This window comes from Sporobolomyces salmoneus, assembly GCF_050403485.1.
Source record: "Sporobolomyces salmoneus JCM6883 DNA, S_salmoneus_JCM6883_v1_ctg15, whole genome shotgun sequence".
Taxonomy (NCBI): domain Eukaryota; kingdom Fungi; phylum Basidiomycota; class Microbotryomycetes; order Sporidiobolales; family Sporidiobolaceae; genus Sporobolomyces; species Sporobolomyces salmoneus.
The window spans coordinates 67,583-87,049 of NW_027481148.1; the positions used below are offsets into that span (position 1 = coordinate 67,583).

The 19,467-nt window shown below is 51.6% G+C and overlaps 7 protein-coding genes across 7 annotated transcripts; 2 read left to right on the forward strand and 5 right to left on the reverse strand.

The window, feature by feature from the left end:
- Nucleotides 1–260: 260 nt before the first annotated feature.
- JCM6883_001320 (uncharacterized protein) lies at nt 261–1,430 on the reverse strand (the record flags this gene model as incomplete). Its single annotated transcript, XM_076631173.1, has 1 exon — nt 261–1,430. The coding sequence occupies one exon, from the start codon at nt 1,428–1,430 to the stop codon at nt 261–263; it is 1,170 nt and encodes a 389-aa protein (XP_076488752.1).
- Nucleotides 1,431–3,539: 2,109 nt separating this feature from the next.
- JCM6883_001321 (uncharacterized protein) lies at nt 3,540–6,012 on the reverse strand (the record flags this gene model as incomplete). The annotated part of the gene is made up of 13 exons (XM_076631174.1): nt 3,540–3,695; nt 3,758–3,822; nt 3,966–4,064; nt 4,119–4,156; nt 4,222–4,327; nt 4,393–4,499; nt 4,564–4,642; nt 4,709–4,929; nt 4,993–5,068; nt 5,137–5,292; nt 5,365–5,487; nt 5,555–5,695; nt 5,769–6,012. The coding sequence occupies 13 exons, from the start codon at nt 6,010–6,012 to the stop codon at nt 3,540–3,542; spliced, it is 1,611 nt and encodes a 536-aa protein (XP_076488753.1).
- Nucleotides 6,013–6,926: 914 nt separating this feature from the next.
- JCM6883_001322 (uncharacterized protein) lies at nt 6,927–7,904 on the forward strand (the record flags this gene model as incomplete). The annotated part of the gene is made up of 3 exons (XM_076631175.1): nt 6,927–7,004; nt 7,078–7,413; nt 7,485–7,904. The coding sequence occupies 3 exons, from the start codon at nt 6,927–6,929 to the stop codon at nt 7,902–7,904; spliced, it is 834 nt and encodes a 277-aa protein (XP_076488754.1).
- Nucleotides 7,905–9,330: 1,426 nt separating this feature from the next.
- JCM6883_001323 (uncharacterized protein) lies at nt 9,331–10,058 on the reverse strand (the record flags this gene model as incomplete). Its single annotated transcript, XM_076631176.1, has 4 exons — nt 9,331–9,340; nt 9,429–9,456; nt 9,525–9,876; nt 9,990–10,058. The coding sequence occupies 4 exons, from the start codon at nt 10,056–10,058 to the stop codon at nt 9,331–9,333; spliced, it is 459 nt and encodes a 152-aa protein (XP_076488755.1).
- A 773-nt stretch (nt 10,059–10,831) lies between these two features.
- Nucleotides 10,832–13,079, forward strand: JCM6883_001324 (NAD(P)/FAD-dependent oxidoreductase; the record flags this gene model as incomplete). The annotated part of the gene is made up of 8 exons (XM_076631177.1): nt 10,832–11,198; nt 11,272–11,456; nt 11,529–11,648; nt 11,713–11,780; nt 11,851–12,015; nt 12,109–12,592; nt 12,665–12,722; nt 12,805–13,079. 8 exons carry the CDS (start codon nt 10,832–10,834, stop codon nt 13,077–13,079), a joined length of 1,722 nt encoding a protein of 573 aa, XP_076488756.1.
- Nucleotides 13,080–13,358: 279 nt separating this feature from the next.
- JCM6883_001325 (GMC family oxidoreductase) lies at nt 13,359–15,550 on the reverse strand (the record flags this gene model as incomplete). Its single annotated transcript, XM_076631178.1, has 6 exons — nt 13,359–13,402; nt 13,466–13,617; nt 13,681–13,901; nt 13,969–14,669; nt 14,733–15,003; nt 15,062–15,550. 6 exons carry the CDS (start codon nt 15,548–15,550, stop codon nt 13,359–13,361), a joined length of 1,878 nt encoding a protein of 625 aa, XP_076488757.1.
- A 727-nt stretch (nt 15,551–16,277) lies between these two features.
- Nucleotides 16,278–19,444, reverse strand: JCM6883_001326 (uncharacterized protein; the record flags this gene model as incomplete). The annotated part of the gene is made up of 4 exons (XM_076631179.1): nt 16,278–17,454; nt 17,518–18,203; nt 18,272–18,768; nt 18,844–19,444. 4 exons carry the CDS (start codon nt 19,442–19,444, stop codon nt 16,278–16,280), a joined length of 2,961 nt encoding a protein of 986 aa, XP_076488758.1.
- Between the last annotated feature and the right edge of the window lie 23 nt (nt 19,445–19,467).

Below are 19,467 nucleotides of genomic sequence, written 5' to 3' on the forward strand. Positions count from 1 at the left end.
GAGCTCTGCACGCGAGCAGCGAGACGGCGAAGCGGGAAGTCTTCGAATCGGATCAAACGAGCGCACGACAAAACGAGATCTCTTTCGACGTCGTATCGCTGTCTTGGTGAAGGGAAACCCAATCTATAGCACACCTGAAGTTTTACAAGTCCGAAAGAGACGAAGAGCTTCGTACCGGCGACCATCCTTCGCAGCTAGCTACTTTACATCCGTATCCTACTCCATTTTCCCGCGCACTCCATTTCCAATCACGTAACCGCCTACTGTTCCTGCTCTACTTCGTTCATTCTCTCCTTCTCCTTCTGCCTCTTGACGAAATCGACAAAGGAACGAGGGATGAGCGAGATCGAATCCTTTTCGTCCTCCTCCTCCTTGTCATCGCCCTTGAAATGCGTTTCGATGCCGTATTCTTCCATCTGTGACAGGATCGAGTGACATTCTGGCGACAACTCGGAGCGAGTCCACGGGAGGGAAAGATACCTTGAGCTTCGAGGGATAGGTCGAATCGCTTCGAGCATTCGTCGGAGGTCGTGCGAGATTTCCACGAGGTCTCTACCGTTCCAGGACGCAAATTGTGCGCCGAACGGTGTACTGAACGAGGCGCCAAGCGAGAAAAGGGAGAGGTTGCAGGGATAAGGCCACCAATCGAGAAACGAGTCTTCGCTGACGATCCGATAAAGTATACGGCCAGCGCAGCGAGCTGTACTTTCTCCACATAGATCGGAAACGGCCAACACATCGACGGAAGCCGCCAGATGAGGAAGGAGACGGGTGTATGGAAGAAAGTCACGCCATCGACGACGATTTCCTTCGGTTTCCTGCATGAGAGTGACATCGAAGAATCCGACGCGCGATAGTCTTGGTCGGTTGATGTCGCAATAGAGAGAGTAGAGAACTCGGTGCCATAATTCGCCGCCGTTGTCGTGTGTTCGAACGGATAACTCGACGAGATTCATCGCGGGTTTGATCTCCTCCAATTTAAGGTCGAGGATCAGTTCCTTTTGACGAACTCCTACGACGTGCAAGATTTCAAGCGCTGTCGAGCGAGAGCTATCATTAACATGAGCTGCTCGAAAGAGACGAGAGAATCGCGAAACCTTACTCGAGATGTTGAGCAACTCTCCTCGGAAGAGCTCGACAAGACACTCGTGTCCCGACTCCGTCTCACTCGATCCGACTCCGTTCTCGAAGCTAGCTTTGCGTCCGTCAATGACCAACTTCTTGACCATCCGAGCGTCCTCTTTCCTCACTCTCTTCAACCTGTCCCGACATCCCCTAGTTGTAACTTTCACGTAGGAGTATAGGAATGGTTTCGCGATGTAGCAGAAGGTTCGGGAAGCGAGAGAGACGCCGTAGAGAGTCGATTTAGATGACGAGAGTTGAGAGAAGATGTCGTGAAGCAACTCGTTCGGGAGGGTAGGCCGACTCATCGGCAGTTTCCCAGGGCCGCTTGAACGAGCTGGAGCGGGACTGGGATGCAGATTAATGGAGCTAAGGGGAAGAGAGGGAGAAAAGGAAACGAGTTCGACTCTTCGCTCTCTTCCTTACCCTCACCACTCTCAGTGAACGTCTATTCTGACGAGAAGACCGGTAGACTCACAACAAACGCGTACAGTTGCGGCGACGACGATTAAAGCACTCTCGCGCCCAAGCCCCCTTTTCATCAAGAACTCTCTTCTCTCCCTCTCTCAGCTTGCCGGATGGACCGTCTACCGTTCGAGTTACTCATTCATATCGCTAGTAAGCTCACTATCCCCCTCAGATTGCGTGCGGTTGTCGTGCTGACTCTCTTACCTTCTCGCAGATTGTCTCTCTTTCGAACCTGTTGCTCAACTCCGACAACCCTCCCTTTCGTACCTCTCTCGAACGAACAAGACTCTCCTCCTCGCTACTCAGCAAATCCTTTATCGACACCCGGTCTTGTTGAGCGATTGGAGGGCGAAAATATACGAAAAAACGCTCTCAAAGAATATCAACTCCTGGCTGATGAGCTCTTCTCGCAAGGTTGACAAGCAACGGTGGATGCCCACAAGTGTATGTGACGCTCAATTCAACTCGCAGATTCGATTTCCCCGACCCTCCCATGGCGTACGCCTACTGCGAAGTCAAACACCAGAACCTGCTTTAACGCAGCTCAACTCGTGATGCACCCCCGTTCAGGGCCTGTCGTGACGCCCCCATTCAGTCCAATCTTACTTCCCTCTCGACAAACAAATCCGCAATCAACACACAGTTTCTCGCCCAATTGCTCGGACCCGGTCAGAAATCGAGACATACCGTTCAGTCTCTGGAGCTTTGAGGTTCGCGCTACTCAGGCTTCTACCCCTTCCTCTTCGACGCGGCACACTTCGTTGATGCGGGGGATTTGTTCGAGTCGAAGTGACCCGAGGCGATGCGAGCCGAAAAAATTCGGAGGAAGCAAGTTTTTTGGTTTCCCACTCTCTAGACTGCTTCCTGAGCTGATCACGCTCTACCTATCTGTACAGACGGTGCTCGCTCTCGTTTCCAAAAGTCGTACGTGTCGTTTTCGCCATTTTTCTTTTCCACGGTTTTCCTTTCGATTTTCCCAGGCTAATCGTCCGTCGTCGTTCTGGCCAACAGCTACCGTTAAACAACTCTTCGCTCTCGACAAGTCGTCCATCGTTCTCTTTCTATCCGGTTTCACTTTTTCCCTCAGCTCGATTTTCGATTCTCTTCCACTTTTCTCTTTCTCCCCCTCTTCTTTCGCTCCTCTCGACTTCTTTCTCTCTTCGGAGTCGACTGGCTATCAACCGACGAGGAGGAAGGACTCGAAGAGTGGGAGAGACATCAAGGAGGTCAACGTGAAGTGGAAGCTCGAGAATCCGAAGCTGCTTCTGCGCAACTGATCCAGAAAGCTCGATTCAATTTCAACGTATGCGACAAGCTGGTCGACTTGTAAGGTCTCTGGGATGGTATCTTCTTCAATGTGCTACTAGAATCGATGCAGCTTCGCCCTCCTTCGCCTTTCCCATTCTCGGCTCTCACCAAACTCACTCTGACGTGTGAAACTCCGCTCGATTCCATGCTCATCTTTCACACCGATTCATTCCCCGTCCTCCAAGAGCTCAAAGTGTTCTCGCCGACGGATTGGGAACCAGATGAAGATTATCATTGGGCGACGCTCCGCTTCTCTGTCACCCGGTAAGTGTGTCTCCCTCGACTAGCCTGATATGATGCGTTACTCAAGCTCCCTTCGGTTGCAGTAACAAAGGTCTCGGCTTGGGGCACTGGGGTACCGAGGACGGAACGATTGCATGGGTCGAGCCCTTGTCGGAGGATGAAATAAGTCGACTATCCTTTCAACCCCTATCGAGGCCCGAATCTAGAATGGGTGGAGTTCTACTTCCAAGGTTCAGTAGTGTGGGGAACTACGTAGACGGTTCATGGACGGAGAAAAGGTTATTCACACTCTGCGAATGAGAATAGTTTCAAAGCTTGAGTTGTCGCAAACCAAATCTCGAGGTTGCCCACGTCTGAGTGAACCTATCGTGTGAATTAGACCCTTAGTTGATGGAGCATTACAGCGAGGTAGCGTAAGAGCTTTTGGCTCTGAGCTTCTTTCCCATATGGCGAAAGAGGAAAGGTAAAGGTGCACAGCAAAGCGATAAACCCGCCAACAGCGAAGTTGCGCCCTGCATTGATAAAGCTCGATACATCTGTAACGCAAAGAGCGGCTGCGTAGATCTCGTAGTTGATTCAGTAATGAGACGAATCGAGGACAAGCGGGAAGACTTACGAAAACTGAGCCGATCAGGGCTCGACTCGCCATTCCAGCCGCCAGAGCGCTCGCAGCGTGAAGAACTGTACAGATACAACAGAGTCAGCTAAGTCTGGTCGCAGGAAGAGGCGAAATTGACGGAAGGCGGAAAAGTCTCAGCGACGACACCTCGCGAGGACAACTTTCTGCTTTGCTCAAGCGTAAGAAGTGGGAGACGAGAGCTCACGATAGACGTCTATCAGGTAGCTGATGAACGAGACGAAGATCCAGAGCATTGAGACGGCGAACAAGAGTTCGGCGAGACAAGGAACGATCCAATGAACATCTAGGACGATCTTTCAGCACTACCGACGGAGAAGAATGAGCGAGCTGAACGTACGATCGAAGGGAGCAGTCCAAGCGAAGAGGAAAAGAGAACTGTCAAAGCGCAATGTGAGCGTGAGCAAGAGCGCACTGTACGCTCTTCGAGAGATAACACTCACATAGGAGAGACGATAGCAGCTCCATACGACAGTACGAGCCTTGACTCTGGCGCAGGAGTCTCACCTCGTTCGCTCGCTTTCTTTAACCCCTTCGCATAAGCTTTCGCTGTCATTTACGAAACGACATCAGTTCAACTCTTCGCAGATGTAGGAAGAGCAGAGGATGCTTACTACCGACAGTCGCGACTGTACTAGCTCCAATGAGGAATCCGAGTCCGAGAGAAATGTACGTCAAGCCGTAATTGGTCGCCGTGAATCCTCTCTTTTCGACGTAGACTCTGGGGTCATCCGGAAGCATGAAGTTAGCTTTTCGAAAGCTCCTTGCAGTTCATGACGACTCACATGCTGAAAGCTTCGAAGAAACCGTAGAGTATGCCGTATAAGATCGAGAGATAAATTGATATGAACAAAACGATTGGTTCTGCGAGATGTGGGACGTGAGCTCGGGGTCGAAAGCTTCCGAATCGATCAAGGACGTAGATCTCACCAGTCAGGAAGAAGAGGACGGGTCGCTTGAGGGCCTGTTTGTAGACGCCCAGAACTGTTCGAAAAGTCACTTTCTCGACTTTCGCAACTCCCTCCTTCTCGCTTTTCGCCAATTCTGCTCGCTGTCGCTTCTTCGCCAGTGTCGGTCCATGCGTTTCGGGAACAAAAGCGACCACGAGGGAAGTAACGGTCGAAAAGATGGCCATTACTATCAGGTTCCACCTGCGATCAAGAAGGAAGAGGTTTAGCGATGTTTCCAAGCCTGAGCAGGTTCACTCGGCTCACCGGAAACCCACATCGGTCTCGATGAACGATGAGCACAACGGACCCAGCGCAGGACCCCCGAAAGCCATGATCGAATCTGAAAGAAAGAGAACAAAGCTCAGCGAGATCGACGAGGGAGAAACGATAGTCATCGCTTCTACTCACAGAGTGAAGTATACGTAGCTCTATTCAGCGGTATTGTGAAGTCCCCAATCGAAGCCGGCACATTATTGATCGAGGCGGAACCGAAGAAACCGAGGAGGAAGCGGAAAATGAGCAAAGCTGCAGCGTTGTTCGCGAACGCGGCGCCGAACGAAAAGGCTGAGGGATTGACACAATGAGATGAGTCTACGGAGACGTCTACGAGAGTTGGGCGTAGCGTGAAGGACTGACCCGAGTAAAACACTCCGGAAACGCAGTAAACCGCTCGTCTTCCAAACAGCTCACTCGAGGGGCCTGCAAGTAATGGACCAGCAGCGAAGCCGAGAACGGTTAATGTGACTCCTAGAATTGCAGCTGGTCACGATACGAGTGTCAGTGTTCGAGTCAATCGAATTGACTTATTTTGCAGAAAAACACTGGCCCTCTTGACCGATATAAAAATGCCGCTCGATAGCCGCCACCGACACGACGTACGCCGTCGAAGCGTAAGTGAGCGAGAGAACCCAGACGCACAGCACGAAATTGACGAGGACTTTCTTTGATGTTGACCAATTGCGCGGATCTTGCGAAAGAGACATCAGCACTCAAAGCTCGATTCTCGGTACGACGGAAGGGAGAGATCGGGACTGACTCACTTAAAGGGTCGTCGGGAGCAAGAGTCAAAGCCTTAGCTGAGAGAGGAACTGTTGAACTGGAAGCGGCTGTTTCTGTCACAGGAGTCCCTGTCCTCGTTCCTTCTGATTCTTCTCCTTCTACTTGTTCGTCTAGTACACGCTTCTCGACGTCGGCATCAAGTCCTTGCGGGATTGGTTCGGATTCGAGTTGTCTGTTTCGATGAGAACGATTCGGAGGATTTGCGGGAGGCCTGTGCTCGGTCATCGCCGGCTTGGGCTTCTACCTGTGGTTGCGCCGTGTCGCTTCGAGAAACTTGAGCTGGTTATCGAGGGAAGAGGGTAATGGGCTCAACTTGCATCCGATCCGGGAGAGCTCGAGCGCGGGGAATTTCTTTGCCAAAAACTCCGCTGAAGCCAAAGTATGTATTCACTCACCGCTATCTTCTAACTGTACTGTAGACGATTCGAGTCAAACGCATTCTTGCAGCAGATCTTAAACATGGCTGCACGTTGAGAATCGGTTTGACGAAGACGGAATCACTGCGCAATGACCTTTTTGAACGTAAGCCGAATCCCTTGACGCGTTCCTTCGAGGGACAGAGAGAGTGACGATCTGAGCGATCTCAATTTCGCAAACAGGAGACAGGAGCGTCAACAGAATCCAGTTAGAATGATCGAGACATCGAGCCGCAGCTAAAGTCCCTCTGCAGAGGTTTTGGCTGTTTTGCGACGCTTTGGAATTTGGAACTTGTTGCGAACGGTTGAATGACATCGAGCGAAGAAAAAGTTTTCTTTGCCAATCGAAATGAAGTCATCGTTCGCTTCTTTCCTTTTTCCTCCTTTCCGCTAACTTCTCTCCTTCTACCTCTCCTTCTCCTTCGCTTCATCAGCACCTTTCACTCGCGCGCAAGACCAAGCACCGTTCAGCCGCTTAAACAGAGAAACAAGGTGAGTGTTGACCGAGTTTCCTTTCGCTCAACTTTTTCATTTCCTCCTCTTTCGAATTCGACCGAACCAACGTCAATGATCCAATTTATCCTCCTCTCCTCTCCTCCGCACAAACACCCGTTTATCTTCTCCATTGCTGACCCCAAGTTCCGATTCGTCTTCGCCCCGTAGCTCTGTAACTTTCTTCCCGCCTCTTTTCACATCTTCGACCTCGACAAACAACAACTTGCAATGGCCGGTCTACATGTTATCCACTACTTGGGCACATTCGCCCTCTTTGCCGCGATGGCTCTGCTCATCGTAGCATCCGTGAGTAGTCTCTCTCCTCTCGACAACTTCCGAATCCGTTTGAATCGACGCTAATAACGAGTTGTGTTTTCAGGTCTCTTCTCCCATTTGGGACTCTGTTGGATACCTGAAGGGAACTATCAACGGACAAGGGATTACGTTCGGAAACTGGGGATGGTGCACCTCTGCCGCTTGCACGAGCGCGAAACTGGGTTACCCTCGCAACTTCATCTCTCAACTCACTGGAGCCCAAAACATCGCTTCCGAAACCGTCCTCCGCAACCTCTCATACACCTTGATCCTCACCCCCATCGCTGCCGGGATCACCTTCATCGCCCTCCTCTTCGCTCTCGGAACTCATCTCGTTCTTGGTATCCTCGGTTCCCTCGCCGCTCTCTTCGCTTTCATCGTTACGATCGTTGCCCTCGGTGTAAGTTGACCCTCTCTTTCATCCTCTGCGGCAGAGATTGCAAAAGACTCACTCTTTTTCTCCCACCGTAGCTCTACCTTGGTCTCTTCATCGTCTCTCGTAACCGAATCAACGGTCTCGGCCTCGCCAACACTCACGTCGGCATCTCCTCGCAAATCTGGCTCATTGTCGCTGCCGCTGGATGTCAATTATTCGCTACCGTCACCGTCTGCTTGACCCGATCCCGCAGAAAGCGCGCCGCCCGAGACAACGACTTCGCCAACGTTCCCGCGATGTCCTCTACTCAACACGACTACTCTCACGGTGCCCCCTCGACCGTTGGCTCGACTGGACCTCTCGTTCACGACACGACCGGAGTTAACCAAACTTACGCTGGATCGCCCATCAACGAGAACTACGTCGACCCCAACTCGACCTACGTCGACCACTCTGCCGTCGACGCCAACAACAACAGCCACTTCTGGCAACGCAAGCAGACTACTGCCATCTAAACGGCAAACGGTCTCTTCTCCTCTCTCTCTCTCTTTCTATTCTCCCCATCTTTCTTCGTTTTTCGCTTCTGTCTTCCGTTCATAACCATACATAGTGCTTTACTCTATCCTGTTTCGTTGTGTATACTTTACATAATTCCCCCTCTCGACTAATACTCCTAATTTGAGCTGTACCACGGAATTGGAAAACAACTTCGTTTGTTGCACACTTTTCTGTTGCGAGCATCGTTTTCGCCTCACAGCGAGATCGATAATTTTGGCGAACGATGATTGGAAATCGTGAGCAGCAGCGCAACTTCGACGAGCAGAGCATTGACCGCTCTAGCCCACCTTTAGAGGAGCTCGCTCGTTCAGAGTCTACGAGTAGTTTCGACACTGTCCCGGCAACGACATGAGAGGCTACTAACCAGAGTGCAGGCGTGACGAACGCCTTGTCAGCTGTTTGAGTTCTTCCTCGGTTCGACAAAATCGAAAACTCGAGGGAAACCTGGAATACTGGGTGGTTTCTAGTGCCCCCGTCCCTTCCCGCTCCCTCATGTGAAAACCGTCTGAGTTACTGACGACGGCCGTTGCTGATACGAGAGCTTCCTCACCGGAGGGCACTCTCTGAACGTTCGATTTTGGTGCACAATTTCCAGCGCTTTTTCATCCATTCTTCGCTAGAGGCAGATCCGCTCTCAGATCTTGCAAAGGGGTAATCTGCCGAGTAGATGGAGCGATGCAAGCGCTATGTACAGAGCGCATAGATTTCCGGCTCGAAGATTCGTCCACATCGTCGTTCTAAGCTCTGACCGTGCGTACTCGCGCCTCCTTCCGCTCGATTGCAGCGAACCAGACAAAGCGTGCGAGTATAGTTGGACGATGCAGAGACGTCCTCGCGGGTGGGAAGGTATCCGAGCAGAAGACTGCTCCGCTTTCGCGTCGTCTCTCAAACTCCATTCCTCGTCTCAAGGGCACAGGACATCGACATAGGAGAACGAAAAGGAGATCAAGATGAATATTTTTCGGACAAAGAAAAAGAAACACACCCGACCATCGAATCCAAACCGTTTTAAACAATACCTTCTAAACAGACGACAAACCGCTGATCACCGTCCTCAATTGTCTCCAACTGACTCTCTATCCACCCAACTCGATAACGTAACCCTTGCATTCCCTCATTGCCCTGATGTCTTCCCTTCCCAAACATCCTCGCCGAATCCCTCTGTTCCATCATCCGACATTCTTTCCTCCGAGAATTTATCATTCCAAGCGAAGGACGATGTCGAGAGATAGATGCGAGAGAGAAGAGCGAAAGAAGTCGAGAGGAGCGTAAGAAGAGGGGGAGAAAGAGAAAAGTGGAAGAGAATCGAAAATCGAGCTGAGGGAAAAAGTGAAACCGGATAGAAAGAGAACGATGGACGACTTGTCGAGAGCGAAGAGTTGTTTAACGGTAGCTGTTGGCCAGAACGACAACGAACGATTAGCCTGGGAAAATCGAAAGGAAAATCGTGGAAAAGGAAAAATGGCGAAAACGACACGTACGACTTTTGGAAACGAGAGCGAGCACCGTCTGTACAAATAGGTAGAGCGTGATCAGCTCAGGAAGCAGTCTAGAGAGTGGGAAACCAAAAAACTTGCTTCCTCCGAATTTTTTCGGCTCGCATCGCCTGGGGTCAGCCACGAGCAAAGTACGGTCGTACGCGACGAGGGCCTTGCGGATCTCGAGGGCGGAAGCAGCATCCTCGTACTTGGCGACGTACGCAACGACGGCTTTACCGATAGCTTGACGGAGAGCGTAGATTTGCGAAGTGTGTCCTCCTCCCGAAACGCGGAGACGGATGTCCATGCGGGAAAGGGGGGTGGGGAGGGAGGTGGTCGACGAGGTGAAGGAGGAGAGGAGGACGATGGGCTCGTAGAGCTTGGCACGGAGGACGGGAGTGCCGAAGAGGGAGAGGGGGACTCCGTTAACCTTGATGAGTCCCTTTCCTTCCTGTTAACGTCCACGATACAGATGATCAGTATACTGTGCTGATGAGCACCCAGGCTGTACCACCACAGCCGAACCAGGGACAGGAGGAGGGGATAGTGAAGTTTGTAATTTACCCTAGCCAAAGCGACAGCAGTGGCGGTCTTCTTCTTGCCGAAAGTTTGGACGGATTGCGTCGCAGACATCTGAACGATCGGGAGTGGTCCAGTAGAGCGAGGTGTGAGTGAGAGAGGCGAATGAAACCAAGTCAGTCTCGAAACATCTCTGAATCGCTCCAGGAGGGAAACTCACCTTGATCTATAATATCCAATATACCAACAAAGCACAGGAGGAACAGGAAAGGAGAGAAACGAGAGGGGGTCAGCGTTCATTCGATCCTAGGTCTTCTAAATTGATCGATATCTCTCCCTCTACGCCTCATGAACCTCTGTGTTCTGCTCCAACTGATCTGTATATCCATTCTTTCCCGGTCTCACGCATCTTACATAGTCCTAGAGGTGAGATTGAGCGAGTCGAGGTCGGACTGAAAAAATGTCGAAATGCTCCCCTCTCTTTTACGGCGATGGGTGTTCGAGATTCGAGTCGGATCGTAGGTCGTAGGTGCGAGGTGTACAGATAGTTGGCGGTACTGATTCGCTTACCAATTGGGCGGTGAGACGGAGAATCAGAAAGAACTCCCAAACTTTTCCTCGCCAAAGGTCTCGACTCTCACGCTCTCGACCTCACTCGTCGCCAATCTCTATCGCTTTCGACATCGATGATATACTGCTAGGGCTACAGAACGGAGCCGGCTAGTCACAGTCGTGCGACTTGAACTCTTCACTGAAACTGCTCTTTCACATACTCGCTCCGGTTCGCTTTCGACTCCTCACTTCTAAGCCCAGCGCTCTTCTTGAAGTACCGCTGTGCCGACAGATATACAGCAACACAGACACCTTGACACCGCCTCGCTATCTCGATGCTCTCTTATCTCTGGCCTTCGAGATTGCCCTTTCGCTCTCAACCGATCTCCACATCCGCATCTCCTCCTGCCTTCTCTGCCTCGCTACTCTCGCAGTTTCCTCCATCCGGCTCGATCCCTCCTTCATCACCTCCGAACCCTCATCCGCTCAATTCGTTCTGGACAACTAACTTCGCTTCTCCCCTGTTGGATGAAGGACGCGATGAACCACTCCCGGAACAAGCAGATGTCGTAGTGATTGGGAGTGGATTGACCGGAATATGCGCAATCGATCGATTGGTTGAACAATTGACTACCTCGGCAGGGAAAGAAGAGGTCAAAATCGTCGTATTAGAAGCTAGACAATTCTGTTCAGGTGCAACAGGTGAGTCAGCATTCCTCTCAGCGACGTTGTCTGTCTCTCCGTCGAGCTGAGGCGGATTCTCTTCCTTACTCAGCACGAAACGGAGGACATTTAACTTCGTCGCCTTTGTTGTCGTTCGCTACCCTTGAAGCAACGTTCGGTCGTGAAGAAGCTATTCGATGTATACAACTCGAGAAGTACTCGATCGACTGGATTATCGAAACTTGTCGAAAGGAAGGATGGACTGAGGAAGTTGAGCTCAGAGTTGGAGGCGGAAATGTTTGTCTCTCCCCCTCTCTCGACTTTGGGTGGCAACTGACTGCCTAACGATTCGTGCTGGGCATACTACAGTTGCATCTGTTCGACACAGAGGAACAAGCTCACCACGTTCGTGCCCAACTCGATGCCGCCCGAAACGCAGATCAAGATCTCTCAGGGTTTGAATGGCTGAGCCCACAACAAGTTCTCGATGTGAGTCAAGGTCGGTCTCACTTCTCGAGAGTGAAGCTAACTTTCGACTCACGGCGAGCATCAGCGATATCAAGCGACTTCGAAAGCGGGAGGTCTGCTCATTCCCGGTAACAACGTCTACCCTCTCAAACTGTGAGTCTCTCGACGCTCTTCGTGATCACTATTCTAGTCCTTACGTGTGTTCGCTCTTTCCGCCTAAAAGAGTAGCAAAGTTGTTCGAACGAGCGCAAACTCGCGCCAACCAATCTCGATCGGTCTCCCTCAGTCTCTTCACCCACTGTACCGTCTCTAGCGTCAATCGACCCGATCGAGAGAACCCTACATATCCGTGGCAGGTCAAGACTGCTCCTCGCGGGACAATCTCAGCGTGAGTGTTTTTCGCAATCAACGAATTTCCTCATCACTCTCTCCTCTGCTAATTCGCACCGCCAGCTGACGCGACTCTGTCACTTCTTTGCAGACGGCACGTCCTACATTGTACGAACGGCTACCTGTCCTCCGTCTTACCTCAATTCTCCACTGGTCCCTCTCGAATCTACCCAACTCGAGGTCAAGTCCTCTCGGTCGTTTCCCATCCCGAATCCGACCCCCCGACGCCTACTTGGCCTCGATTTGGGAACGCTTTCTCCGCAGAAGATCCTTACGATATCTACATGTTCCAACGTTCTTCCCCGCCGTCAACGAGCGAGAGAAGGGAAATCATCTTGGGTGGATGTCGGGATAGATCCGGCGCGGCTTCTCGATACGAGTTCGGTCAATCGTTCGATGGCGAGGGAAGCCTGAACGAGAGAGTCGGGGAAGGGTTGAAAGGATATTTGGATTGGCAGTTTCCGAGGTTGTTTCCGGGTTCAGGCGATGTCGAGAAGGAGAAGAGGAGAGGGAGGTGGGAAGTCGATATGGAGTGGACAGGGATTATGGGCTTCAGAGAGGGTGGGATACCCATCGTAAGACTTCTTTTCTCGCTCGATTCTTTACTCCTCCTGAGTTGGCTTGAGCTTATCGAACCGGTATCTTAGGTCGGACCCGTTTACCTCAATGGAGAAGTGCAAGATGGTCAATGGGTAGCAGCAGGCTGTGAGTCTTCCGACGGCTGCTCGTCGTCCGAGCTCGAGCTTTTTCCTCGGTTCGTTCGCTGACTCCGACTCGAATTGTCCAGATTCCGGCCATGGAATGCCGAGAGCTCCCGCATCAGGTCACCTACTGGCATCACTTGTCTATCAAGCACTCTTAAACCCGACCTCTACAGCGAAAGAACCTCAACTACCACCTCATTTCCCTCGACATTACTTGACGACCTCGACTGGTCTGCCCGACGTCGAAGCTACTGTACCTGGAGAAGATACCCTCGTAGCGCACGGATGGGTTTGGGTCGAGTCGCCGTCGAAGGAAAAGGGGATACGGCGGGAAATGAGCGAGAAAGATCTGGCGTAGACTCTCCGTCTTCTCTCTCGATGCAAAGACTGTATTGAGAGGTTTCCATACGATATAATGTATCGTATTAGACAAGTCGTAGAGAGTTAGACATATCACACAGAAACACAAGAGAAGAAAGAATCCGACACAGAAATGAAGAACGAGTGAAGCGAAACAAACGAGTGGGCCTTTTTGTGGTAACGAGTGAAGCAGAATTCCGGTGGGGTATAGAACAGCAAGAGAAGAAGGAACTTTGCGAAGGAGACCGATTGAAACGACAGAAGAGGGAGTGCGAGATCAGGCAGAAAGGATGATGTCGGCTGCTTTTTCAGCGATAGCGTCTATGAAAGCGAGACAGAGATCAGCGACTGTGTGACGATGAGGAAGAAACGAGGAGCACGTACAAGCAACAGATTGGGTATGCGATGCGACGTGAATCGGAGCGATAGACAAGTCTACGACGCGGACGTTTTGTGTTCCGTAAACTGATAGCCAAGGGTCGACAACACCGTTGTCTTTGCGAGGGAGCATAGCAGCAGTTCCGATAGGGTGGTATCTGTAGCAGAATCGAAGCTCTCGTTAGTTCGTCACGATGAAGCGAGAGATGAAACACACGAACTCTGTTCGCACGACGGATTTGATCCAGTCTTCGAATTGAGCATCGGTTTGAACTTGAGGTCCAGGTTCAGCTTCCGAGTCGATGTATTGAGCGAGGGCAGGTTGAGAAGCAATCTTGCGAAGGAATTGAGCAGATTTCGAGAGGAGGAAAAGATCGAGAGGAGATTGAAGGTAGTTAGGGTCGATGAGGGGAGCGTCGAGAGGTTGAGCAGATTTGATGTGCTGCAAGCGTAAGAGAGCAGTCAGTATCGGTGAGGGAGAGAGAGAAAGGGCAGAGAGGAAAGCGTACGACAGATCCACGAGAGAGAGCATGTTGAAGGCATCCGGCGAGGGAAATGTAAGTCGTGTTGGCAGCTCCGGCCGTGTCGCCGAAGTAGACGTTGATGCCGAGGACCTCAAGCCAGTTGACGTTGTAAGAATCGAAGAGACGTTGAGTCGCAGCGAATTGAGCGGGCGAAAGTTGAGGATTCGCGGATCGGGAACGAAGTTGGTCGATTTTGGCGAGGTCGGATCTCGAGAAGACGAAGTCGGAGAGCTTGAGGTAGCTCAGGGGAAGAAGCGCTTCGGTAAGGATACCTCGGCCTTGCGCATATTGAGCGAGAGCAGAGTTCAAGAATTCCGGATCCGTGAGTTTGTCGAGGGATTCGACTCCGGGTTTGAGCTTGTAGACGTTGACTTGTGCTGCGTGGTCGTTGAGGTTGGCTCCGACACCAGGTAGGTCGACTACAGTCTTGATGCCGAGAGGTCCGAGGACCGCAGAGTCTCCGACACCGGAAAGTTCGAGAATTTGGGGAGTTTGGATGGAGCCGGCACTGAGGATGACTTCGCGAGCGACCTTAATCGGGGTAGCGTTGTCGATTGAGTTGGAACCAGTAGGAACGAAGGAAACTCCGGCTGCGACGACGTTGCCTCGTGCGCTCTTGTCCGAGTTCCAGTCGATTCCGATGACTTGAGCTCCGGTGATCACGGTTAACGAGCTCGCGAGACGAACTGCGAACAAAGAAAGTGTCAGTTTCACAAGAGGAGAGAAGAAGAGGCGATCCGAAAACTCACGATAATCGGTCGAAGTTGCTCGAGTTTCGGTATCGGCATGCTGGGTCGAGGGGGCGTAACTGACTCCGTTGTTGTCACCTTGACTCAAGTCCTTTGCTTCAGGAACGCCGAGACTACGAAGAGCGTTGAAGAATCCGTTGAAACTGGGAGCGAGGTAAGGAGGGAAAGCACTGTCGATGGGACCGAAGATGCCGTGAACCGAAGAATTGTACGAGACTCGAACGGTCTTGTTCCCCGTCTTGACGTCTTGAGGAGGGTGATATTTCTCAGCCTGCGACGAAATCGGGATCAGCGAAAGTCTCTTTTCTGGAAGTGAAGAACGAGCTCACCTTTTTGAAGTAAGGGAGAAGACCTTGCCAGCTCCATCCTCGATTGTCGTTCATCGTCGCCCAGTTGTCGAGATCGGCAGCGTCTGGTCGAGTGTAGACCAACAAGTTGAGCGCCGAAGATCCTCCGAGAGTTTTGCCTCGAGGAGTGAAAATTGACCGTCCGTTCGCATGCTCTTGAGGTACGGTCGAAAACGCCCAATCAACCGAAGTACCGAAAGTCGATCCAGCTAGACCGGGGACGAGGATACCGCTGTTCGTTGCGTCGTTTTGTCCAGCTTCGAGCACGACAACGTTGTAATTCTTCCTCGACGAGGCGAGACGAGCGGCGACGGCGAGTCCTGCGTTTCCTCCTCCTACGACGACGTAATCGACGGTGTTTTGAGAGAGGTATGTGGCTACTTCCGTGGCGTTCGCTGTGGCATCGAGGATAGTTGCTGCAGAGGCAGAAGAGGCGAGAGCGAGAGAAATGGTAAGGAGTGTCGAGAGCATCTTGATGGCTCGTTTACCTCCCGAAATGAGCGAGGAGTGTCGAAAGGTGACCAGAGATGGGGCAGGGAGAGAGAAGTGATGAGGAAGAGAGAGAGAAGAAGCAGATTCGGAGTTGGCAAAGTTCAAAACGTTTCTTCCTGGGATTCCTGCAGGAATTTCCACCTGCCCGCGCTCCCCCGGCACGACGATTTGTCACTCATCCTGTGTCCGAAGGGCAAGCGAGGGGGAAGGTTTGAATGAGTCGTCGACGATCAGTGCGCACAAAAAGGAGGGATCCCAACATACCTTTCCGCCAAGTGAGCGAGGATAGCATTCTTCGGTTCTGTTCTTCTGAGTGGTTACATTACCTGTCTGTATGCACTCTCACGAATCCGTACTTTCCTGCGAAATCGGAAGAACGGACCTTAGTAAATTTCGAATTGGGAAGGAAGCAACCGCCACGCTGCTCTCTGCCCGCTCTGCCCGTTCTTCGAATTTCGCACGCTCGTTTCGTGACAGTCTAAAACTCCAAATATGCCCGTTTTTCCTGCGCTTCGTTGTCGGGTTAAGCGAGGCGGACGTCGTGTAATCACACCAACTTGGAAGAGAAAGTGGCAAGCGGAGTGGCGAGGAGAGAGCTCGAGAAAATACAAACGAAGGAGAGAAGGAGAAAGACAACTCCTGATTGTGAAGAGATCTAATGCCAAATAAGCCCAGTATATTGAGAAACAACAAATATAGACATACCTCAACGTTTCGTCCGTTGAAGATCAAACGCATCGCTCCGCCATCCCTGCTTCTCGTACTTTTCTCGTTCTTGATCTACGTCTTCTCTCCATTCTTCGCTCGCCTCTCCAATGTTCCCTGCGACATCCCAAGTGTTCCGTAAGGCTGTCCTACCCGACTCGACCGCTTCGTTCACTTCCTCGACGATTCCGATTCTTTCTTCTCCAGGCGGAACCGGGATCGAAGCTTCACCTTTCGGAATCACGACTCCTTCCGTACCAATACCGACCATCGCCCCTTTCCCGTCTTGATCTTCGTCGACGGAATGAGGGAGATCGACCGCGAGTCCATGTCGATTCAAGTGAAGCGTCGTTCCAGTTTGTCGGTTCTCCTCTCCCTCCGCCCCTTCTACCTCCTCCTCGCTGCCGTCTTCCTCCTCTGTAATGGTCCACCATACTGCCTTGATCCAGTTCCAGACTCTCCCTCCAGCTTCATCCTTTTGCCTCCGATTGCCTCTCGCCTCGGCTTCCTCCTCGACCAACCTCTTCTTCTCCTTGACTCTGTACGCCCATTCACCCAATCTGTCTCCCTGCTCTATCACGACTTTTCTCATTTCAACCTCGATCGCTTTCCGTACGGTAGTCTTGAGCAAAGGTCTCAGAAACCAAGCCAACCAAGGATGTTGAGATTCGTGTAACCTGATGTCGAAATGTTGTAAAGAGACTTGCGAAGAAGGTAGCATCGTGAATAGACGGTGATCTCGTTCGACTTGGGATTCGAGCGAAGTAGTGTCGAGAGAGAATTCGAATCCTCCTCCTCCTCCTTCTCCTTCTGAGGTAGTACCGAAACGAAGGTCGAGTAATCCAGATTCAGTGATAGTCGAGAAACAACAAGGAATTCCGGTGTTGAGTTTGACGAAGTAACCGACGTCGAGAATCTCGAATTCCATTCCTTTGACATCGAGACTCGTCTTCGAGGCGTAAGAAGTTCGTTCGAAGAAGCTCTTCGACTCGCGTCGAGTTGTATGGGAGGAGAAGGAGGAATGAGAGATCGGGAGATCTTGATGAGATTGTCCGAGAGTCGGGAGGTAAGTGAGAAAAGTCGCATTCTTGATCGTGAATTCGGCAGGCACGAAAGAAGTCGACAATAACGAAGGGAATTCGAGAGCTCCAGAGACTTGTGGGGACGAGAATTCAATCCTGCAAGAATTACACTGTGAGCTCGTTCTGCGAAACATCGGAGGACGAGGGATTCGAGCTTACCTTGGAATCGCAATCTCTTTCACCATTCCGAGTATCCTCGGCACGATCCACTCGACTATATCGCCCCAGAATGCTCCAATTCCTGCTCCACTCGCAGATTCGATCGCTTTTGCTCCGGCAACCTCGCCGTAATTTTCGATCGCTCCAGCAGCATCGACGGTCGAGCTAAGGAATCTACCGAGGTATGGATCCTGTGAAATTCGCTCGATGACGGCGAGAACCTCTCGAAGGAATCGTTGCAAGTCGTGGAAGAATCGAGGTTGATCTTCACGAAGTTTCGAAAAGTCGTCGTAAAGGGCGTTGATAGTTCGGTGAGCTTGACTCGAAGCTAGATAGTGAGGGGTTAAGAGTGATGAGGATATGAAGTCGTCAAATGTTTGGGCAAGCTCGAGGAGGGCGTGAGAAGTTGATTCTGGATTCGAGGAGGCAAAGTGAGAAAGAGTCGACTCGAATGCGGTGACGAGAGGTGAAAGAGAATCGTGTCCGCCCGTGAAAGCTTCCAGAAGAGGGATTAGAAGTTTCAGGGGGGATTCGACCGGGACTTCAGATGGAGCTGATGAGGTTGGCTTGATAGAGACGCTAGGTTCGAGGGCCGAGAGCGAGTCTTTGAGATAGCTGCGAGCGAGGTCGAGAAGAGTTCGCATCGCTGATTGATACTCAGGAGTCGCTTGTAGGCGTGCGAGGAGCTGTAGATCGAGGAATCGGGTCAGCAGAGGGAGAGAATCGTTGGAGGGGAACACTGAAGAGAGCTTACATCCTTGAATCGATCGATGAACGTATCTCTGATCTCCTCTGCGCTTTGATCCGGTATCACAGGCTCGGCGTTAACAGCCACCTCTGTAGAGTCGAGTTTGACGGTCGGAGCGTCTTGATCCAATTCGACTTTCGCATCGTCGACGAGAGGCGGATCTGGTGCTTCGCCACCTGGTAGTCCTCCACCTCCACCAACCTTTTCGATGTTCTCTTCCTCTTGTTCCTCATTCAGAGCCAGTCTACCCACTCCTTCCTGAGCGACGAAATCAACCACTTTCTCAATTCCGTCTCCCACTTCTTCCGGTACTCGATCTTCTCTGACCTCGGCGGCGAGATTGACTTGTGCGACGTCGCGTAGAAGTACGATCAGATCGATCAGAAGTTGGCGGATCTCGACAGAGGTGAAGAAGAGGGTTATGAGAGTGAAAATCGAGGAGCTGATCGGAGATTGCTGCGATGTCGATTGCGATAGATTCTTCGAAGGTATCCGAGGTGGATCTAGTAGCCGGGAATACCAGCGTGAGCGATCATGGCACGACGAGTCGAGGAGGAAGAGGCAAAATCATGACTGACCGATCTCGACTTGACTGAGTTTCCACCGCCAAAAGAACTCTTGCCAACCGTTTCCTGCCCTCTGTTTCCCTTTCCCTTTGTTTCCTCCGGATGCGTCAATCACCGGATTCCTCTCGCGTACGAGTTCCCTCGTACTCTCGAGCCATTCCCTCGTCGATTCCCTCACTTTCTCCCCTTTCTCACTAAGCCGCCCAACTCCGAGTCTACCCTGTCCATACGTAGGTTCCCATACAGTACCGTGCGATTCTTGCTTCAACCATTCGGACTCGAGAGCGTAATCAATGAAGTCGAGTGATTGTTCTGTCGAGGGTAAATGTCCAGCTTTGAGCGAAGCTAGGATTTGTACGACTTGAGATAGAGGTAGGTGAACATCTTGAGGTAACCTCGGGGCGCTAGAGGTAGATGTTGAGCGAGCAGAGGGTTTGGGAGATGAAGCTGGCGATGACGATTTGTTTCGCTTGAGGGAGTCTTTCGGGAACGGAAGGAGGGGAGGGATCGGTGTAGGTTGCAATAAAGGTGTTTGCTCATCGGCTTCGAGATGGTCGATCATCTCGTCGAAGTGGAAGAGAAGCAAGTCGGCTTCCCCATCTCGGGATGTCATCGCGTAATCTTTCTGCCTCTTTC